This window comes from Biomphalaria glabrata, chromosome 12, assembly GCF_947242115.1.
Source record: "Biomphalaria glabrata chromosome 12, xgBioGlab47.1, whole genome shotgun sequence".
NCBI lineage: Eukaryota > Metazoa > Mollusca > Gastropoda > Planorbidae > Biomphalaria > Biomphalaria glabrata.
In genome coordinates, this window is record NC_074722.1 from 19,318,203 (window position 1) to 19,339,901 (window position 21,699).

Sequence of the window (21,699 nt, forward strand, 5' to 3'; positions counted from 1 at the left end):
TCTGTAATTTATAAGATTACTCAATGAATATGTTCCAAATACTGTGTCAAACCTCACCAAATTACAGCGATCGAAAGAGACTAATCTTAATTCTTTAATTAGGTACTAATTGTAAATTTTTTTATTTAAATGAAAAAAAAGAGTCTAACAGAGGGAGCTACAATAAATGTCCTAAATAGGTTAAAACTGCTAAAAAGCTATCAATATTATCATTAAAAACCATGTTCTATATATGGCTGCATAAACTTAATTCTTATTCAAATTAGTTTTGTCTTACAAACCTTTGTGTAAACAATTCATCATGCTCATGGCAAACAATTATTTCTTTGACAATCACTGGAGGATTCAATCCATGTTTTTCTGCCCTTTTCCATCTCTCCATTCTTGTTATGCCTGTGTGATTTAAAAGAATCAGTTAAGAGATCAAGGTATATTTCAATGACAACTTAAATCTATCCTGTGGATTAGCTCAGATTTTCAAACATGGTGCCCCTACACCAAGACCAAAAAAATGTGTGCCCTCCTTAGGTCCTAGAGTAGGTATCAAAAGGGTTTTAAGCAATGTAATGAAAAAGTAAAGAAGATTTAAAACTATAACATGATTTTCTGAGGACTTTGCACTGGGGTTTTGTGCCTCCTCATGTGGCTGGTGAGACCTATGTGAGCCCAGATTATTTGACTGCACACTGGGCAGGTTATTTCAGCTGGAGCTAGTGTCATTGGCCTTGCTTTTCTTCTCTTCTGCAAGCGCTGTTCTCTTTTCCTTAGCAATTTGTGCGCCAGTTTTCACAGTGCCTTGTAAGCGCTTTCCTTCCCTTAATTGCCATAAAGGAGTTGTTTAGGGATGGGGTGGTCTTCCATTCTGCAGACGTGTCCTGCCCATTGGAGCTGGAATTGTGTGGATGCTTTGCAGACCTGCTCTTCGAAGGACTTCAGTATCTGGTATTTTTTCCTGCCATTTAGTATTTTTCGTAGACATGTCATGTGGTTCAGTTTCGTTGCATGTTTTCTGTACACTGTCCACGTTTCTGAGGCAAAGAGCCATGTAGGGAGGATGACAGCTCCATAGATCCCTAGCTTTGTATTTGTGGTGATATCTCTTCTGTTCCAGACATTTTTAGACAGTCTGCCATAGGATCCACTGGCCTTGGCAATACGCAGGTCAATTTCATTATCAATCTTTCTGTTTCTGGAGAGTGTGCTGCCAAGATACAGGAATCTGTCCACTGCATTTATATCATGTCCATTTATCTTGATGATTGGATCTGAGTAGGCTTTCCCTGGAGCAGGCAAATATTTTTTGTGTTAATGGTAAGGCCAAAGTCTGAACATTCTCTTGAGAAGTCACGATGCTCTGCAGATCATTTTCAGAGCAGGCATTTAGGGCACAGCTGTCAGCAAACAGCAGGTCCCTGATTACTGCTGATTTTATTTTTGATTTTGCTTTGAGCTCCCTCGGGTTGAATAGGTCACCTTCAAATCTGTATGCTGTATTTATCCCGTTGGTTTCTCTATTTGTGAATGCATCTGTCAGCATAGCAGATAACATAATACTGAACAGTGTAGGTGCCTTGTTTAACCCCGTTTGATACTTCGAAGGGCTCTTTCTCTCTATATATTTACAGTATGTTTGGAATTCAAATTTACGGAATGAAAGTTCATTAAAAAAGCTAGTCCATTTAGTCTTTTTTTTTCAGAAACATTGTTTTTTTTTAGATAACGTTAAAATGTTTTGAATAACAGAAAAAAATATTTCTAAAGATAGTATTTTAGAGGCAGGATGTTCTTCTCCAGCAAGCAAGGGTGTCTTAGGCAGAACCCTGGTGTGGAGCATTTTCCTGCATTCCGAGTTTGATAAACTCATTCTTAAGGCATCCAAAAAGCACTACTATACGTATATCTGTAATAGTGTAACTGAAGAATGGCAAATCTGCAGGACCTGACAGCATCCCAGTTGAAGAGCTTAAGGCAGACATTGATACCAGTGTGAAATTATTCTACTCTCTTTTGCAAGATATGTTATGGAAAAAGAAGAAGTGCCACCAGTGGAAAGAGGGCTCCTTCATCAGACTCACCAAGAAAGGCGATCTTAGTTCCTGCTCCAACTATTGAGGGATAACGCTGCTATCCATTTCAGGAAAAGTGTTTAACTGCATTCTGCTAAACTGAATGAAAGATGCAGTAAATCCACATCTCAATGACCAACAAGCCGGCTTTAAAAGGAGAGATCATGCACAGATCAGATAGCGACACCATGTTTAATTTTGAAACAGTCCATGGAATGGAACTCCCCTCTCTACGTCAGTTTTATAGACTAAGACCTTTGACAGCATGGACAAACAGACCCTCTGGAGACTTCTGAGACACTATGGAGTGCCTGAAAAAATTACTAATATCATCAGGAGCTCATATGAGGGGAAGACTTGGAGAATAGTGCATGACAGACAACTGACAGACGCATTTGAAGTCCAAACATGAGTCAGACAAGGCTGTTTACTCTCTCCCTTCTTGTTTCTGTAAGTCATAGATTGGGTCACGAAGAAAGCAACAGACCAGAAGCATAATGGTAAAAGTGGACACTGTGGAAACAGCTAGATGACCTTGACTTTGCAGATGACCTGGCTTTTATTTCTCACACACAACAGCAGATGCAGGAAAAGATAAGTGTCATTGCTAGTATGGGTCTTACCATAAACAGAGGGAAGAGCAAGGTGTTCAAGATAAAGGCCTCCCACAATACACCCATTACAGTCCAAGGCAAGTCGTTGGAAGAGGTGGAAAGTTTCACCTTTCTTGACAACCATGGAGGAACTCAAGCAGATGTCAGAACCTGCATTGGTAAAGCCTGAGCAGCCTTCCATCAGCTGAAGAACACCTGGGGATCTAGGGAAATAAGCACCACCACCAAGATCAGGCTCAACACCATTGTTAAGCCAATACTACTTTATGGAGCAAAGACCTGGAGAACCACCATCACCACCATGAAAAAAATCCAGGCATTTATCAATACCTGCCTGAGGAAGATTTTTATGATTCACTGGCCAGACGAGATCATGAATGAGGAACTGTGGCAAAAAACAAAGCAGCAGTCCATGAAGTAGATATCCTTCAGAGACACTGGATATAGATAGCTCACACTGTTTGCAAGCCTGCATCTAACATAACACTTGACTTTGCAGATGACCTGGCTTTTCTTTCTCACACACAACAGCAGATGCAGGAAAAGATAAGTGTCATTGCTAGTATGGGTCTTACCATAAACAGAGGGAAGAGCAAGGTGTTCAAGATAAAGGCCTCCCACAATACACCCATTACAGTCCAAGGCAAGTCGTTGGAAGAGGTGGAAAGTTTCACCTTTCTTGACAACCATGGAGGAACTCAAGCAGATGTCAGAACCTGCATTGGTAAAGCCTGAGCAGCCTTCCATCAGCTGAAGAACACCTGGGGATCTAGGGAAATAAGCACCACCACCAAGATCAGGCTCAACACCATTGTTAAGCCAATACTACTTTATGGAGCAAAGACCTGGAGAACCACCATCACCACCATGAAAAAAATCCAGGCATTTATCAATACCTGCCTGAGGAAGATTTTTATGATTCACTGGCCAGACGAGATCATGAATGAGGAACTGTGGCAAAAAACAAAGCAGCAGTCCATGAAGTAGATATCCTTCAGAGACACTGGATATAGATAGCTCACACTGTTTGCAAGCCTGCATCTAACATAACACTTGACTTTGCAGATGACCTGGCTTTTCTTTCTCACACACAACAGCAGATGCAGGAAAAGATAAGTGTCATTGCTAGTATGGGTCTTACCATAAACAGAGGGAAGAGCAAGGTGTTCAAGATAAAGGCCTCCCACAATACACCCATTACAGTCCAAGGCAAGTCGTTGGAAGAGGTGGAAAGTTTCACCTTTCTTGACAACCATGGAGGAACTCAAGCAGATGTCAGAACCTGCATTGGTAAAGCCTGAGCAGCCTTCCATCAGCTGAAGAACACCTGGGGATCTAGGGAAATAAGCACCACCACCAAGATCAGGCTCAACACCATTGTTAAGCCAATACTACTTTATGGAGCAAAGACCTGGAGAACCACCATCACCACCATGAAAAAAATCCAGGCATTTATCAATACCTGCCTGAGGAAGATTTTTATGATTCACTGGCCAGACGAGATCATGAATGAGGAACTGTGGCAAAAAACAAAGCAGCAGTCCATGAAGTAGATATCCTTCAGAGACACTGGATATAGATAGCTCACACTGTTTGCAAGCCTGCATCTAACATAACAAAACAATTCTCTAACCTGGAACCTCCAAGGAAAGAGAAGGCCCAGGAATACATGGCACTGTAATTTGGAAGCAGATGCTAAGCAAGATGTGCGGACAGTTGGAGAAACCTGCCCCGAACCGAGACACCTGGAGGAAGCTGGTTGGTGGCCTTGCCTCAGAAGGGACCACATGCAGAGATGAGATGTAATATGGGTGATCATCATCAGTTCATCTCCATGTTGATGCTAACCTTTTTTTTTTGTCATGCAAAATTCATCAATATAACAATGTACAACAGATCTTATCTTATATAATACAGACGTTACTTGAAAAAAGAAGATGATTACGTCCTACGCGTCATGCATTTAGTCATACATATTAACCAATGACTTAAATTCTGCCAAGTCACTGGTGATGGGAGGATTTTGACCATTCTGACCTAAAAATGTAAGTGGAGATGTTTTGAAATGTCAATTTCTAAAAGAATTTTTTAGGCAATATATAATTTCTTAAAGACTGTATACATTTAAAAAGGTTCCACTTAGAAGATGAAACAATATCTCTTACTGTATGTAAAATATTTTAATTTTTGAAATATCAATAATGAAAGATGGATTAATAACTACAGTGAAAAAAAAATTATTTTTGTGTCCTTTGAAAAATAAAGTGACAGGTTTCCTGCCCCTCACTTTGTCTGGATATTAGCCCACTGCCCCACGGTTTGAGAAAAGCTGTATTAGCATGTTTAGACAATTATAATTTTTGTTAAACTTAAATATATATATTATATTTATACAAACCTATACAGGGTCCATACTCTAATGTAAGATCAAATGATTTCAGCAGGGTAAGATCTTTGGTGTCTTGAGACTCTTTTGACTTTTTGCTACATGTAGATGCTGGAGACTCTATATTATAAAAATATACAATAGACTTGTACAATTGTCCCATTATAATACAAATAGCAAAGATTTGTGTGTGTATATACGGCCTATACACTAGCACTACACATTGGCTTCACTTTTGTTTAGTTCCCAGGCTTTGTTTTTGTTTTGTTGTTGTTGTAACTTCCAATAAACAGGCCACATTTTACAAGTCCAGTTGGGTTTCACAGGTTTAGCTAGGGGATGATTTAAGTTAACTGGGTTACCCACCTTGGCAGGCTAAGCATTATTAAACGACTTGGCTACACTTTTGAAGTAATATTTTTCTTTTCTGGGCTATGTCTACTTGACATTTAAAAAGGTGAGCATTTGATCTATTGTAAATATATCATAGAGAAATCTAGTTTTTTTTTGTTTTGTCAAAGTGAAAACAGTAAGCAAACAGCTAAAGTAGAAAGGAGAAGTTATCACTATAACTAAGGCGACATCGCTGAGTATTATTATAGATCTATTTACTATATATACTCTCTCTCTCTATATATATATCTTAGAATAAGAATAGATCAAGAATCTAGTCTTTAACAAATTACAGACAATCCTTCAAAGAAGCAGATAGATCTAATTAGAGTTTAATCCATCCTAATGATCCTTTGCATATTTTTCTGTTTAAAAAAGACAATTTGCCATTTGAAAGGTGAACATTAGAATTAGATCTATTTTAAATGTTATTTATATTTTAAAAAATTATCTAATATACAAAGCAGAATGTAAGGCATATGTATGTATGTATGTTTTTATGTCCAATATAGAAATCAGAACTGTTTGACCAATCTTGATAAAACTTGCCATAAATGTTCCTTAGAACATGGCGGAGACTGTAGTATATGTTAAATGTCCCCCCACAAACCAGGCCGGGGGGTGGAGGGTGGGGTGGTAGTGCTAATACTTGTTTTCTGTAATAAAATGCTTAAAAAAACAAGCATGCAAAATATTCTCCATAACGTTTAAGACGTTAATGAGATATTAGCATTTTTATGTGGGTTTTAGGGACACTAAAAAGTCTTAGTCTCGTAGCCATTCGAGATGTGTTATCTACCTACTTGACAGGTCCGTGACATAGTTGTGTGGAAACTAGGTCAATGTTTTAAGACTTAGCATGTTTAGTAAGCTAATTTACAATTAACCAGCTGGTTTAACCAAGATCCATTTATGTGTACAGATTTTTTGACCACAACATGTTGATGTAAGTGCTACGGGTCGTTGTTGGAAGCAATGATCTTCTTTTTGGGTACTGGAATTATTTCAGATGTCTTCCAAATGGAAGGTATTTTGTGCGTTTGCCAGGACTTGTTGAATATAGTATAAAAGATATAAGCCAGTTGTTCCGCACATAGTTTTACAAGTTTGCCACGTAATTTGTCGGGTCCCAAGGCTTTAGCTGTGTTTACTTGTTTAAATATTTTAGTCACTTCTTGTTTATTAAACAGTTCTGGAGACTGGATTATATTGCTGTTTTCAAATGATGCCAATAAATCATGGTGGTCTTTCTCAAAGTTGTGGCAGTCAAATCGGCTGTAGAATTCATTTAATTCATTAGCAAATTTGTTATTGTCAGTGACGCACATTGGTTCACGCTTAGGTAAGTAGCCAGTAATTTGTTTCAAGCCACTCCAACAAGATTTAGAGTTATTTCTCTTAAAAGAGCTTTCGATTTTTTCCCTTGAATCTCTCTTTTCCTTCAAATAATATCTTTTTAAGGGCTTTTTTGGCTGAGATGAATTCAGAAGAACTGCTCTGGAACATTCTTTTCTTGTATAGAATCGCTTCCTTAATGTCTATTATTACTGAATGTTTTAATTTTCTTCTCAGGTACAATCATGTTTTCACAGAACTGGATGTACGAAATAACGGTTGTGGTAAGTTCATCTATGTCAGGGCAGTTGTTTACAAACACGTCCCAATCTGTTTGCTCCAGGCAACTTTGTAGTTGTAAAACAGCGTCGTCAGACCATGACTGGATGGACTGTACTTCGGGTTTTGTTGATTTTAAAACCGGTTTGTACATGGGTGTAAGATGGATCATTGTGTGGTCCAACTCTCCTAGGGGGAATAGCAATCGAGATGTGTAGGTCATTTGTATGTTGCTATAACACATGTCCAAGGTTTTATCATGCCTTGTAGGACAATCAACATATTGACTATATGATGGCAAGTGTTGAACTAACAAAAGATGATTGAAATCTCCCATAACTAGTCGGACAGCATCAGGACTTTTTGTTTTGATCAATGTTATGTACAATGTCTAGTATATGTTCTGTTGCTTTCTCTGTGTTGGTTGTGTATACACAAGTATGACGTAGATTTGTGTAAACTCTCTCTGCAGGTAGTATGGCCTGAGATTGATACATAGTAGTTCAATATTGGTCGTACACACTTTAGTTTTGATTGAAATATTGTTCACACAGCAATACTGTTTAATTACATAAATGACCAGTCCTCCCACTCTTGTTTTGCCACTATCTATTGTTCTGTCTGATCTGTACAAAAGAAACACATCCAAGTCTACTGATGTGTCAGGAATACTTTCATTTAGCCATGTTTCAGTGAGACAGATTAGCGAGCTTTCACGAATTGGTAGAAATGTCTGCAGCAACAATCAAGTTCATCCATTTTGTTATTAGTGATCTAACATTGCCCAAGACAATAGGAGGCAGATAGCCCCTTTGACCTCTTTTGCTGCTTTTGACTTGAACTCCTCCTCTACTGTCTCGTTCGTTTCGTTTTGTCTGTGTGTTGATGAGCTCATGGCGGTTTGTTATGTATCGGCCATTTGTTTCCAAGATGGCGGGTGTGTACAAAGATTCATTGACTATCATATTATTCATGCTATCCACTGAAACACTGGTTTTTAACATGCACAATAATAAAATAGTCCATAAAACAAGAAACACTTTCATTCCCTGAAACACAATAACACAATATGAAAGGAATAATAGAAAACAAATGCTGATTATGTCACAATGTAATCAGGTCACCTCTCAAGCGGCGCCCCGGATATATCTATCTAAACTGATTCAAACCACTCTAGACCTAGATCTAGAGTCAAGACGACTCTAGACTTAGATCTAGTCTATAAGACAATACGATAACACAATATTTTTCTAAAAATAGAACTTTAACTGTGTCAAAAGACAGGATGTGCGCATGTTCAATATAAAAAAAATTTCGGGGAAAATTTAGGATTTTTTTGTTAGAAAATCGGATCAGAAGAAATTTTCGGAAAATTCCCATCACCAAATGATATACTAACGAAAAATTGTTTTTTCAAAGATAAATTTTTTATTTCACCTCCCTAGTCTACATATATTATATTATAACATCTAGAGTTATATAATATAATAATAATAATATAGATCTAGTTATAGAATATAATACAGATATAGACGAGGCTTTTATATTTTGGACACCCCATCAAATTCTCCTTCATTGAACGTGTCACTTTTTTTGTTTGTAATTCATTTGTTTTTATGTTTGCAGCAAAAATTGACATTTCAGGACTGTGCATGTCCAATTTTGGATAAGTTCCGGTATTTTTGTTCAGCTTTTCCAAAGCAGATGACAGTTTTTTAGATTCTCGGTTTTAACCTCCCCCGGCAATTCACACCCATATAAGGGAGAGGGCTGTTTGATCGTAGGCTGATGGGCATATCAAAATAAACTTCTAAACATCTTGAGAAAGACATTCCAATCACATTTATACTGTTAACTGTTAAATAAAATTAAAAAAGGAGGTGTCCAAATGAATAATAATGAACTCATTCTCCTTTATTGGACACGGCAAAATCCTAATTAGAAATATATTGGGATTAATAAAGCTATGATTTTTTCAATGAATATGATATGAACTAGATTGAGATATCTAGAATATATAATTTATGAATGAAAGAAAAAGTGAGGGCTGCTAATTTAAAACCAGAGACCATGCCCACTGCAGGTGATCACGCCAGGTGAGCTGACGGTGAGAAGAGGTATCTATATAGACTAAACGTGTAGTGTCCCGACCTATCAAACAGGCAGTGAAGGGAAGGGGAGAGAGTCATGAAAAGAATTATAAGCATCTTTCTATGGGAGGGAGGAGGTGTTAAGGTATAACAAAAACGAACATCCAAATTATGAAAAGAAGAAGAGGGTCCTTGGATGGGAATTAAAAGAAAGAGAGAGAATACATGTAGCCTAGTTGAAAATATCATGTTTATTAAATTATAATAATTAATTTATAGATCTATAATTTATATAGATTTATTTCTGTCTGTTTCTACACATAGTTGATATAGGTATTTAAATAAATAAACTATAAATGATAAATATACATATATATGTATATAATATAATATATATATATAGAGAGAGAGAGAGAGAGAGTATGAGGAAATAGACTATAAATACATATTGCAGAAGTGAATCAACTTCTATTAATACAATCTAAATAATTTTTAATTAACACAGATATATATATTTATTAGCAATTACATAGTGGTGTTTACTGACAGTGCTCACTGTCCAATGAACTTATGAAGGGGAAAGCACAAAAACTGTGTTCAATATAGGACAATAGGAGCATGAAGTGACCCAATTTATTTTAAAATAAAATCTTGTCTATGGGTTGTTATACTTAATATTAAGTTAATACAAAGGAAAACAGCTATTTTTATTGTCCTTAGATGAAGAATAAGAATCTGCTTTCAGTTTTTTTTGTAACTTTAACCTTCATGCTTCACCAAATAAAAAAATAAAATAAAAATTTGACCTACAGTAAAGTGCGAAGTTCAAAAGCATTAAGCCCGCTGGCAGCAATTTTCAAGTTTGGATTTTTATAGCACTGTAACGGTCTGACCTATGAAAAAACTGATGGTATCTCTGAATTCCTCGTCCTTTTTTCTATAAAAATAGATAGAATTTAATGTATCACTAGGCTTAGTTAAAATTCAATATGAGGTCAAAGAGGTGTAGGGTAGGTATCGCCAAGCGTACTTTACCTCGATCGGATTTTTCCCCAGTTAGTAAGCTGGAAGGTTCAAACAGATCAAAGAAAATATATCTAAAAACATGTTTTAATATATTTAATTTTCACTATAAAGTCAATTTCTTTTTACCCCAGCGCAAGAACAACATCCATTGCACCATTTCCCACCCTCCACAACTTCAAATAGATATAGTCTCTTTAAGCTGATGAGCCATCAGACTTAAAAATAGCCTTAAGCCCATTACCCATTTCCTTCACTACCGGGTAGTAAAAAAGAATAATTCCACACCTCCTGAGTTTGACCTCACCATGAACTTAACCTTTACAAGGAAAAGGAAATAGTATGTGTCGGAGGTAAAGAAAAAAAGGTGCTTGCGCAGTAGCAATATAGTAGTAATTTGGTAAACATTCAAATAAAAAGTTTAGCAATAAAAAGTGAACTGTTCGAACCTCTATAGATACAAATCGGGGCTTTTCGAACTTCGCACTTAAGTTCTGGAAAATCAGTGTCCAGATATAAGAATCTACTATAGATCTAGTATTTACTAGTAATTAGCCTTAGACTAAGGCTAAGGCTTAGAGGCAATTAGGCTTATTTGCCATTACTATTAGTTATAAATTAATATTACTAGATTGTCTAGATTACTCTAGATTCAGATTTCAGATCTAGACTATTACTATTCTTAGTTATTCTACTCTTAGACTTTTGTCTACTTACTCTTACCTCTTAGAATAGATCTATCTGAAATCTATCAATCTATCATCTAATCTAGTCTTAGTATAGTAAGTTAAGTAAGTATAGTACTATACGTAACTATAGACTTGTCACTATTATCTATACTCACTATAGTAACTCTACTCTGTCTCTGATAACTCTTTCTCTCAGTCTCTAGACTTAGACTCTAGTCTCTACTCTACTCACTACTGTGACTACACTCTAAGTGACTCTTCTCTAATGACTAATCTCTACCTTTTTTTGTCAGTTTTGAAGTACATCTAGATCTAGTTGTACTTGTAGTCTTTTTCCTTTTTAAAAAAGAATCTGTGATACGTCTATTTGACATTTTTAATTTTATAGGCGAACATTAGATCATAACCTTATCTAGATTGATAGAGTCTACTGTCTAGATTTTATTTTGTCAAAGCGTAATTTAGTGTAATCAATGAAATCAACAAACCGAAAATAAAAATTATCACTATGTAACTCTTCAAAGAGGTGAAATTTGATTTGTTATAATATAGATCTATCTAAACTGGGATATCTAATATAGAGTCTATAGAACTCTTCAATTAAAAAGTTAAAATTCTGAAGACGGCCTCCGTGATCGACAAGTTGTAAACCCTTTCCGGTCTTTTTATGAAATATCGTCATGGCTAAGAAGACGCAAAAGCCAGCAGCAGCAAGTAAGTTTATCTATATGTTTTTAATTATTAAATATTATTGAATTTAATGTGTTTTTACATTGAAGAAATGCTAGTACTAACAGTTGAATATGTATCATCAGTTGTTAAATTCCATTTGTGAAGCGTTCCCAGTCACTCGTGTGACTGTCAACAGTCAGAGTTTCAGAGCATGCTGATTTCAGTCATCATTAACTAACTTTTGCCAACTATATTTAGATCTAAATTCAGACAGAAGATTCTATATCTATTATTTATTGTTTTAAAAATATTTTGTTCACAGAGCCTGCTGCTAAAGAAGAAAAAAAGGCAGCACCTCCTCCAAAAGTGGAGAAAAAACCTCCAGCTAAAGTGGAGAAAAAGACTCCAGCAAAAGTAGAAAAGAAGCCAGCTGCTCCACCTAAAAGTGACGGAGGGGTTGTTAAAGCGAAAGATAAAGCATTGAAAGCCAAGAAATCAGTGTTGAAGGGGCAACATGATAAAAAAAGCAGAAAAATCAGGACCTCTGTACACTTTAGACGGCCAAAAACCTTAAAGCTTCCTAGAGCTCCAAAATATCCTCGTCGAAGTGTGAACAGAAATAATAAGTAAGTTCTGTTTACCCTACCTGCTAGAATATTTGTACAATTAAGATAAAATCATTTTCATACATTTAGATTTAATTTAGAATTTAGGTACTTGCACAGGTGGCCATTTCTAAAAAAAAACACATCTGGAAGAACATCCCCCAACTATTTCTTCAAAAGGTAGCATTTTATCTGAAACACTGGTCAAGATGAAAAACCTCTCGCTTTCTGCAAGAAAAAGGGAGCTGAACACATCACTTTGTGGAAGGAGATGTGGCAGGCGAATTTAGGCTCATTAGTAGCAAGTAGGGGTTGGGGGCATTTGGTTGCATTAGTAGCTGTTGGGTTAATACTATGAATAGGCCGTTCAGTCCGCCTGAAAAATCGTCCGTATTTTTTTTGTCCCACTTCGCGAAACGAGGTTAGGCTATCCCATTTTCTTTTTAAAAGCCTCTTGTAAATATAAGTCGTATATAGTCATGTGATACACCGTTGTACGCAGAAATGGATGACGTTTCCATTACTGTTTGAAATATTAAGATAGCTTAAGTGTGTACGAAACTGTTGCAGGTTGAATTTTTCTTTTTGTAATATCTTCGTATTCTGTTGACCCTTAAGAAAATTTCAAACATCGTTTTACAGCTCATCACTTGCCGATTCTATGTGTGTAATTAGTTTTTTTGTAAGTATTGACAATTCCAGCGGCTTTTGATTGAAAGTAATTTTTTATTTTGGTCCAATCAAATCACTAGCGCAGCCCTCTTTTTTTCCCCTACGCGTCATTCGCGATGTCAAAAGTAGGTCACGTGACTGGGCCCAGCCAATCACCTTGTGCTTACCGGATGTATAAATGGGTCAAATGAATGAATGCCATGTCAGATGAACGTATTTTCTCACTTAAAATATTATTTCATAATGTTAATTAAAAGTTAAATAACATTAAAAAATCACAGGAATATTAATTTTAATGTATCTTAAAATATATATTTTAAAGCTAAATAATAATTAGATCTATATAGATTAAAAAAATAATTCAAAGTGACAATGACAATACAAAGGCAAAGAAGAGGTCAAAATAATTAACTAAAAAATTTATAACTAATTATCCGATTTTCAAAATTCTTTTTGTGTCATTTATATCTCAAAATTATCCATCTAGCTATAGTGGTTTCATTGCATATAAGTAAATAACTATTTTATCACTGAACTCCCTACTATGAATAGTATAAAAACTTTCAAATTATGTTTGCTAATATAACAAACGAATAAACTGATGTAGTTGTATTGGTACTTAATCGTGAATGGTGTCCCAGTTGTGCACATGAATTGCAAAAGTCAGTACCACTTAAGCGGTACTGCTGTGGAAATTTATTCGGTGGTTGAATGGTTAAGCGCTTGGCTTCCGAACCTGAGGTCATGGGTTCGAATGTCGGTGAATACTGGGATTTAAGGGTGCCCCTGGGTCCACCCAACTTTAATAAGTACCTGACTTTAGTTGGGGAAAGTAAAGGCGGTTGGTCATTGTGCTGGCCACATAGCACCCTGCTCGTTAACAGTTGGCAATAGAAATAGATGATCTTAACTTAACATCATCTGTCAGATAGATCTCAAGATCTGAAAGGGGAACATTTTTAAAAAAATAGTGTTCCTTTTGTTGACAATTTCACTTAAATCATTTTCTATTGTTTTTTAATCTGATTTTTATATGTATATGTAGGCTTGACCAGTATGCACTGATCAAGTATCCCCTAACAACTGAGTCTGCCATGAAAAAAATAGAAGACAACAACACTTTAGTGTTTATTGTGGACAAGAGAGCCAACAAACACATGATAAAAATGGCAGTTAAGAAGTTGTACGATATAGATGTTTCCAAGGTTAATACTTTAATCAGGTAAATAATTTTTCCATTTTTGGAAGAATGCGGTATAAGATTATTACATGCGCACATCCTGTCTTTTGACACGTCTATAAGTTCTATTTTTTAGTTATTAGATATATACTAATGCTTTAAAAGCCCATTGTGGTGGAGATCCACTTCTTGTAAATACACAACTTGTATCAGCATTAAAAAGAGTCACATAAGAATTTAGGAAGCCTCAATATGCATTTTTATTGCTTAACATTCTCTTCCTATAAGGATAGCTCTTCATCTGGTTGTTCTTGCTTGCCTTGCTTAAGAACTTAGAGATTCATCAGCTTTCTCTTAATTGCTTTGAAAATCATATTTGGTGGACTTCATGTGCAAAGTTTAATAAACAGTTTCTCCTGTACAAAATTTACTAATCAGATATGGTTGAGCTAGATATATCTATCTTATATAATACTAGACAGATATTACCTGCTGCTTGCGGGTCTTAACTTGCACTGCCGATGTAGTCACTGATAATAGTGCATTAAAAAAAATTAAAGAAAATAATAATGTTATAAGTAAAGCGAATTCATGAATAAAAAAATATTATGAATGGAGCTAAAAATAGCTAATTGACCTGAATTAAATTTTTTAATGAAAACATTGGCTTGTGTATAGATCTATATTTAGAAGCACGCGATTTTAAGAATAAAGTTGCACTCATGTAAAAAAACAAATTTGAATGTTAATTTAATTAAAATATGAAATGAATGGACTATAATTAGTATGTTCATGTGTTAAAGTAAAAAACTATATGTGCAAAGTGTAGTTATATCTAGATCTAAATCTTTTCGATCTTTTCTCATTTCAACATGGTAAACATAGCCTAGATTCATAAAATAGCATACTTTCATAGAGTTGGTCAGCTTTTTTGTTTTTTTGGGGGTCTAGTTTTAGGGCTACAATACATACACTACAGTCCACATTAGTACCCAAGGAACATTTATGCCAAGTTTTATCAAGATTGGTCAAACGGTTTTGATTTCTATTTGGTACATATGTCTTACGTTCTACTTTATAGTATAGATAGTGACAATATAGTCTTATTATATTCTTAGACTCTAATCTATATAAATATACCATTTAGATTCTAACTCTAATCTAACCTGTTTAAAAGAAAAGGATTTTAAAAATATGTTAAAATCTAGATCTAAATGTAATTAAGGCATAGACATAGTAAGGCTATGGCCTAAATAATATAGAATGATATCTACTTAGCACTTCTAGTCTAGGTCTAAACTAGAGTCTAGTTATAGATCTAGTTTCTAGATCTAGAATCCAGAAACTGAGAAGTACTCAACTAGGACTAGAATTAGATTTCGATATTTATAGATCTAGATTCTAGAGCTGTAATAAAATCTGGTAGATGCAAAAAAAAATGGTAACATTAGGTCATTAGACTAAAGATTAGTAATTAGTGATAGATCTAGAATAAATTCTAAATAATAGAGTTGGATGGAACTATTGATTTCAAACAAAGGACATGATTAAGATATTCAGGTTTTCTTACTTTTAATTATACTATGAAACTTTAAAGAGTTTCTATATAGCTAGGTCCACATAGCTTATGTTCTTCATTAGATTTTGGGTTAATAATTTGGTTTTTATTTACAACAGGCCAGATTGTGAAAAGAAAGCTTATGTTCACTTGGCTTCTGATTATGATGCATTGGATGTTGCTAACAAAGTGAGTTAATTTTTTTATATATATTTTTAAAGCAAATGGTGTTATTACTATTCTTTTAGTTTATATCAGAATGAAATGAGCACATTAAAAAAATGTAAAAGCATTATTTAGTAACAGCTTTTAATTTTTTATTTTTCAGATTGGAATCATCTAAATTATTGTTGGTTAGCTTAATAAATGATTTATGATGATACTTTTATGTTGTTATGCTTTTGGTTTGTCGTTGGTGATTTTCATCTTGTCCTAACTTTTAAAAAAGAAAATTAAAATTATCCTCTAAGTCTTAGAAATCTTATAGAGAAGCCTAACCCTGAAATTTATAATGCAGAAATTTTTAATAGCAATTATGAAAATTTTTAGGGAAGATATGACAGCTAGTTCTTCTACCAATTAAAAAAAAAAACACTAGTGCTGTTAGCAGAAGAAATTACTTTACCTAACTCAAAAAATAAAGAATCAACATCCCTAATAATGGGTAGCATCTACAGCCAACCGAATTCTAGCTTAGGGTATATGCAGGAATCATGACATCAACTTTCATGCTTTTTTTTTTTTTTTTGCCATGTGTGACTTCCACCTTACTGATATTAATTGGAAATCATTAACCATCATCAAAACCTTAAGAATAATAATGAAGTATTCGTATTACACAATTTAAATCATTATTAAAAACCAAGTAACAACAGATTAGTGGTAATTTTTTATATAATCCCAGGACTATCTTACCATAATATTGTTTAAATACACAGATGCAGTAACCAATATAAAACCTAAAAGAAAAAAATTACTCTGGGGCTACTACACCAAGCTTCAAAAACTACCTATCAGAAAAAGAAGTTAACCAACCAGTTGATGACCTCTGGAATTTCATTAAAAGCCATCTTAAAAACATAATAAAAAATCAACTAAATACTCAAACAAATACACAAAAAAAAAACCCAGCTAAACCAAAATGTTAGCAGTCAGCTGCAGAAAGAATACCAGTACATGATGGAAACAGCAGTATCCCCATTTAAGTTCACTTCTAACATTCTTAATAAATATTTGGCATCAGCATTCTCAGCACCAGAGGTCGAAGACATTAATAAATTTAAACCAAGTAGAAAACATATGAATGTACAATTAGCTAGCATTAAACCAAATAAAGTTTCTGGACCTGATGGTATTCCAGCTAGATTGCTCAAAGAACTAAGCCTCGAGCTAGCACCAGTGTTCAAAATAATTCAGGCATCACTAAATTATGGCAAGGTACAGAGGAACTGGAAAGAATCTAATGAAAATTTATTAGACATTTGACAAAGTTCACCACCATAACCTTAATCAATTAATAAAGAATGGCTCCAAATCAATACCAATAAAACTTAGTTGTGCCTCAAGGAACAGTCTTAAGTACACAACTGTTTCTAATTTACATAAAATTATCTCCAGGGCCGGTCCTACAGATTGTGGGGACCTATGCGAAACGGATTGCGCGGGGCCTAGTCTGTGTATGGATAAGAATAAGTGAAAATATTTTTTTTTTTTTTTTTTTAAATACATTCGCTTTGCATTTTATTCCTAGTTTAGGCCTACTAAGTCAAGATCAAATTGTCTTTACTCAAACGTTACTCTTCTACTGAAAAAGTTCGTGTGAATTCTAAATTTTCCAAAGCAAAGTCTTTCTTTGTGATAAATTCATGTGAAATATTTGACTACGGTATTTTGTTTTAAAACATGTTTTCGTCTGGTAAGGGGAGGGGCGGTAGAGTTCTTCGTTCTCAATGTTATGTTGGAGTGTTCAGATGACTAGACCAATACATGAGATGAACTGCGCAGTGGTTTCCAAATCAGGGAGCTCTCCATATAGTTTCCTTTCTATTGGGGTGATTTGGGGCCTATGTCTTATACGGGCCTCTTGGTAAAGAGAGCAGTTTTGGAGGACGTGGTCTGCATTCTCTGGTGATACACCACATGGGCAGATTTCACTGGTTCCAATTTTGAGCTTCCGGTACATGTGTTGTCGCATTCTGTTGTGTCCGGTCCTGAGTCGAAAGATTAGACCAGTGATTCCCAAAGTGGTCTATATAGACCCCCAGGGGTCTACGAGGACTTCCAGGGGGTCTACGGAAGTGAAAAAATAAATTGGGGGTCTATGGCCTGTAAATGGGGGTCTACGATAGTGGATCTCATTGAAGCACGTCGAGACTTTTAAATTTCATTGCCCACTAATGATTTGTACCTTAAGTAATACTTTGAATTGTAAACTTGTTAGTCGAATGATTTTATTTTAAAATTTTAACATTTTTTATTAATTAACGTAATTGTGTCTACAAGAAAGTAATATTACCATGACCGTGTCTGAAAAGAACTGCAGAAAGTCCAGTGTTGGTTATTACAAATTAGGCTTCATTTCGTCCTTGTAAAATAAGCAAATACATTTGGGCTTTTTATGCAATATAGTTTAAAGTTATGTCGGTATGAAAGCGTTAAGTCTGAAACTTCTTTTGAGACAACGCCAACATGATAAAATAGATTGAGATTTGAAATACTTTTGAATACTGTAAGTTCAGAATAGAGCCACAGTAGAAAATATGTTTGATTAAACATCACAAAAGAGAAGAGGTTTGTGAACATTTTACAATACTTTAGTTTATCAAATTCTGGAAAAATGCACACTGTAGGCAAAAAATAGACTGCCAACCATTTTACAACCTGTTTTACACAATACTTTATCTTGATATCATGATAAAAATAATTACTCTATGAAACAATATTATACAGCTCAAACTAGTTCAAAGGTGTAATGGTAAGATGAGTTAGGACACTGAAAGGTTCTTATGTAATTACTTGCAAACGACATACTTCTTTAAAAAAAGCTGGACTATTTAAACATGCCCGATAATATAGTGTTATTACTATCATATTTTTTGTTTTGTTATGAATCAAGATATCCATAAAGAACTTTTTGATCAATGGCTCTTCCACACTGAAGTATGATAGTTGTCGAAAAGCTTATGTGTGACTTAAACAGTGTGACTTAAACATTGTGACAATATTCTGAGTTTTTAGGTGCTAAAGATCCAATTAAAAAAAAAAAAAAAATAAATAAAGGACATAGTCTATTTAACAGACTTGTTTCATAAATTTAATGTGGCTAATTTGCTGCTATAAATTTTGTCAAAACCAAGTCATAATCTCAGTGTTTCTTGTGAGGATTCAATGAATGTAGCATGCATTAGACTTATTTTCCAAAATTTAACTTAGTCAAACATTATCTAGTCGAGAAGATATAACGTTAAACCTAAATTGAATCTCAATCTGGAAATTTTAGTATCAAACATTTCCACCAATAGTTTTTTTTTTTATTAGTCACATGTCATGAATATTATTTTTTCCCCTTCATTTTAATTTGAATATCATCAATGTATATATATGACCTAGCATCTGCAAGAAAAACACATTTGAAGTTAATGAATTTTCAAAAATATTCAGGGGGTCTACCGAAAACTAAAAAACTTGGCAAGGGGTCTACGAGACAAAAAAGTTTGGGAACCACTGGATTAGACGTTGGTCTTGTCGGGATAGCTTATAGTAAGTGTCATCTTTCTTGTGATTTGGATGAGAGCTCGTCCATTTCTCATTTATTTTATTTATGATTTTCTTCAATTCTTCTGGATAGAGTGCAGAGTTTATTAGTGGGTTAGTTCTCCCACTCTTGGTGAGTGTGTCAGCCTTCTCATTTCCTTCTAGTTCTATATGAGCTGGTATCCATTGAATAACAGTTGTTTGTTTTTTTGCTGCTGTTGTTGAGCTTTGTAAGTGCTGTTCTGAGGTTTTTAAAATATGAGGAATCATAGTTTTGCAGGCTTTGGAGGGTTGTTTTCGCATCGGTTAGAAAGACAATCTGTGTGGGGAACTTGGATGATTTGCTAGCATGGTAGCAGCTAGTGTTAGTGCTTCCCTTTCTGCTCTGTGACTGTCAGAGACTTCTCCAGTTGCAATGGATTTTTCTAGTTTTCCTCCATCTGGCCATTCGATAAGTATTCCAGCTCCTCTATTTGTGGTGGCTTTATGGGTTGAGCCATCCGTGTAAACTCTGATCCACTGATTGCTAGGATAATTAGTACGGTATGTAGAAAACAGTTCACTATTTTCTTGAGCTCTGTTGGTCTGTAATCAGATTTTCTTTTTATGCTTTCAATATGGTCCCTTATAGTAGGAAGAGGGCTTTCGTCCCAGGGTGGAGATTCATTATAGTGTATCGAGGATTCCAGAGTAATTTTCTCAAGTTGGCGTTTCTTTTTTAGGTTTAGAGATTCCTGTATGAAGTTGGTCCTTTTGAGACGTTTTTTTAGGTTGGTTTGGGCTGCTGAGCCCCATGCTGTGGCACCATATTCTAGTACAGGTCTTACGTAACTGGTATAGGTCTTTTTCAGGATGTTATGATTAGCTCCCCAATCTGTGCCAGCTAATTTTTTCAAGAGGGATAGTCTCTGAATGCCTTGTTTTATCTATTTGGCTTTTCCATGTTAGTCTCGGGTCATAGGTGACTCCAAGGTATGTAGGGCTGTCATTTTTTTCTAAAGCTTCCTTATCTAATGTTAATTTTGTTGTTTTGTTGACAGTGAGAATATGGTATATGTTGTCTTTTGTGTGTTAATGGACATGTCCCAGTCTATGGACCAATTATTGAGTATATCGAGAGCATCTTGTAATCGAAATTTTGATGTTCCTACATATTCTTCTGTGCTAATTAAGGCAAGGTCATCTGCATACATGCTGCTTTTAACTTTTCTTGGTAGGTTTTGATTTAGATCGTTTATGAATATTAGGAAAAGTGTTGGGGATAGGACTCCTCCTTGGGGGACGCCATTTTTTATACCCACTGTGTGGCTTCTTTGTCCTTGCATGCAAACTAAGGCTTTTCTATTATTTAGATATTCCTTTATCCAGTTGTACATTCTGTGGGATATGTGATGCTGGATTAGCTTGAGCATGAGACCTTGTTCCCAGACTTTGTCAAATGCTTTTTCTAAGTCAACCCACACAATTGTTGTTGGTTTCTTTTCTTGAAAGCCATCTTCTATTTCTTGTGTGATGAAGGCGATTCGATCTTCTGTTGATCTGCCTTTTCTAAAGCCAGCCTGGGCTTCAGTGAGTAGGTTATTTGACTCAAGGATCCATGTCAGCCTTCTATTTATCACTCTTTCCATCAGTTTGCAAGTACAGCTAGTGAGGCTGATGGGGCGGTAGTTATCCAGTTTGTTTCTTGGTTTGCCATGCTTTAGTATAGGGATCATAATGGCTTTTTTCCAGATGTTTGGAATTCTGCCAGATTTCCAGCTAGCATTGAATATTTGTAGCAGTTTTCTTTTGGCTTGAGGACCCAAGTGAAGAAGCATGTCATTAGATATTTTGTCTGGGCCCGGGGCTTGTTTTGGTTTGAGGACTTTTAGGGATTCATCAAGTTCCTTCATTTTAAGATTAGTGGTCATTCCCAAGGAGTAAGCTGGATTGTTTTCTTTAATTCTATCTTGGATTTCTGAGTTTACATCTTTATTTCTACTTTCATTGATTTGTATTTGTCCTACGCTTTGGAAAAACTTAATGAATTCATTTGCTGCTTCTTGGCCTTTCAGGGGTTTGTTGTCCTTTTCTATTACTATAGTTGTTCTGTTTTTTTCCTGGTTGAGACATTTGGCTATACGCCAGAGTTTGTGTCCGTCTCTATCTACGTTTACCTTTTCTGTTTTTTCATGCCAACTTTTTCTCATGGCGGAAAGGTAATTTTTCCTGAAAACTGCGTTAGCTGCTTTTAGATTTACGGTACCGTATGTTATTTTCTATTCAAGGGTTATTTTCTACTGTGTTTCTGGCTTCAATAGTGGCATTGTGGAGTTGTTGAAGGTGATCAGACTAGTTGGGGATATAATCTTTTCTTGCTCCTCTAGGAATTGATGTTGTAAATT

The 21,699-nt window shown here is 35.2% G+C and overlaps 1 protein-coding gene and 1 long non-coding RNA gene across 2 annotated transcripts; one reads left to right on the top strand and one right to left on the bottom strand.

The window, feature by feature from the left end:
• Nucleotides 1–365: 365 nt before the first annotated feature.
• LOC106067124 (uncharacterized) lies at nucleotides 366–11,443 on the bottom strand. Its single transcript, XR_008773924.1, has 3 exons — nucleotides 11,364–11,443; nucleotides 5,079–5,186; nucleotides 366–393 (listed from the first exon to the last, which is right to left on the bottom strand). It is a non-coding gene; the product is annotated as an uncharacterized LOC106067124 (long non-coding RNA).
• LOC106075725 (60S ribosomal protein L23a-like) lies at nucleotides 11,433–15,944 on the top strand. The gene is made up of 5 exons (XM_056005776.1): nucleotides 11,433–11,589; nucleotides 11,870–12,173; nucleotides 13,870–14,046; nucleotides 15,682–15,751; nucleotides 15,891–15,944. The coding sequence occupies exons 1-5, from the start codon at nucleotides 11,556–11,558 to the stop codon at nucleotides 15,903–15,905; spliced, it is 600 nt and encodes a 199-aa protein (XP_055861751.1). The 5' UTR covers nucleotides 11,433–11,555; the 3' UTR covers nucleotides 15,906–15,944.
• The last annotated feature ends 5,755 nt before the right edge of the window (nucleotides 15,945–21,699 follow it).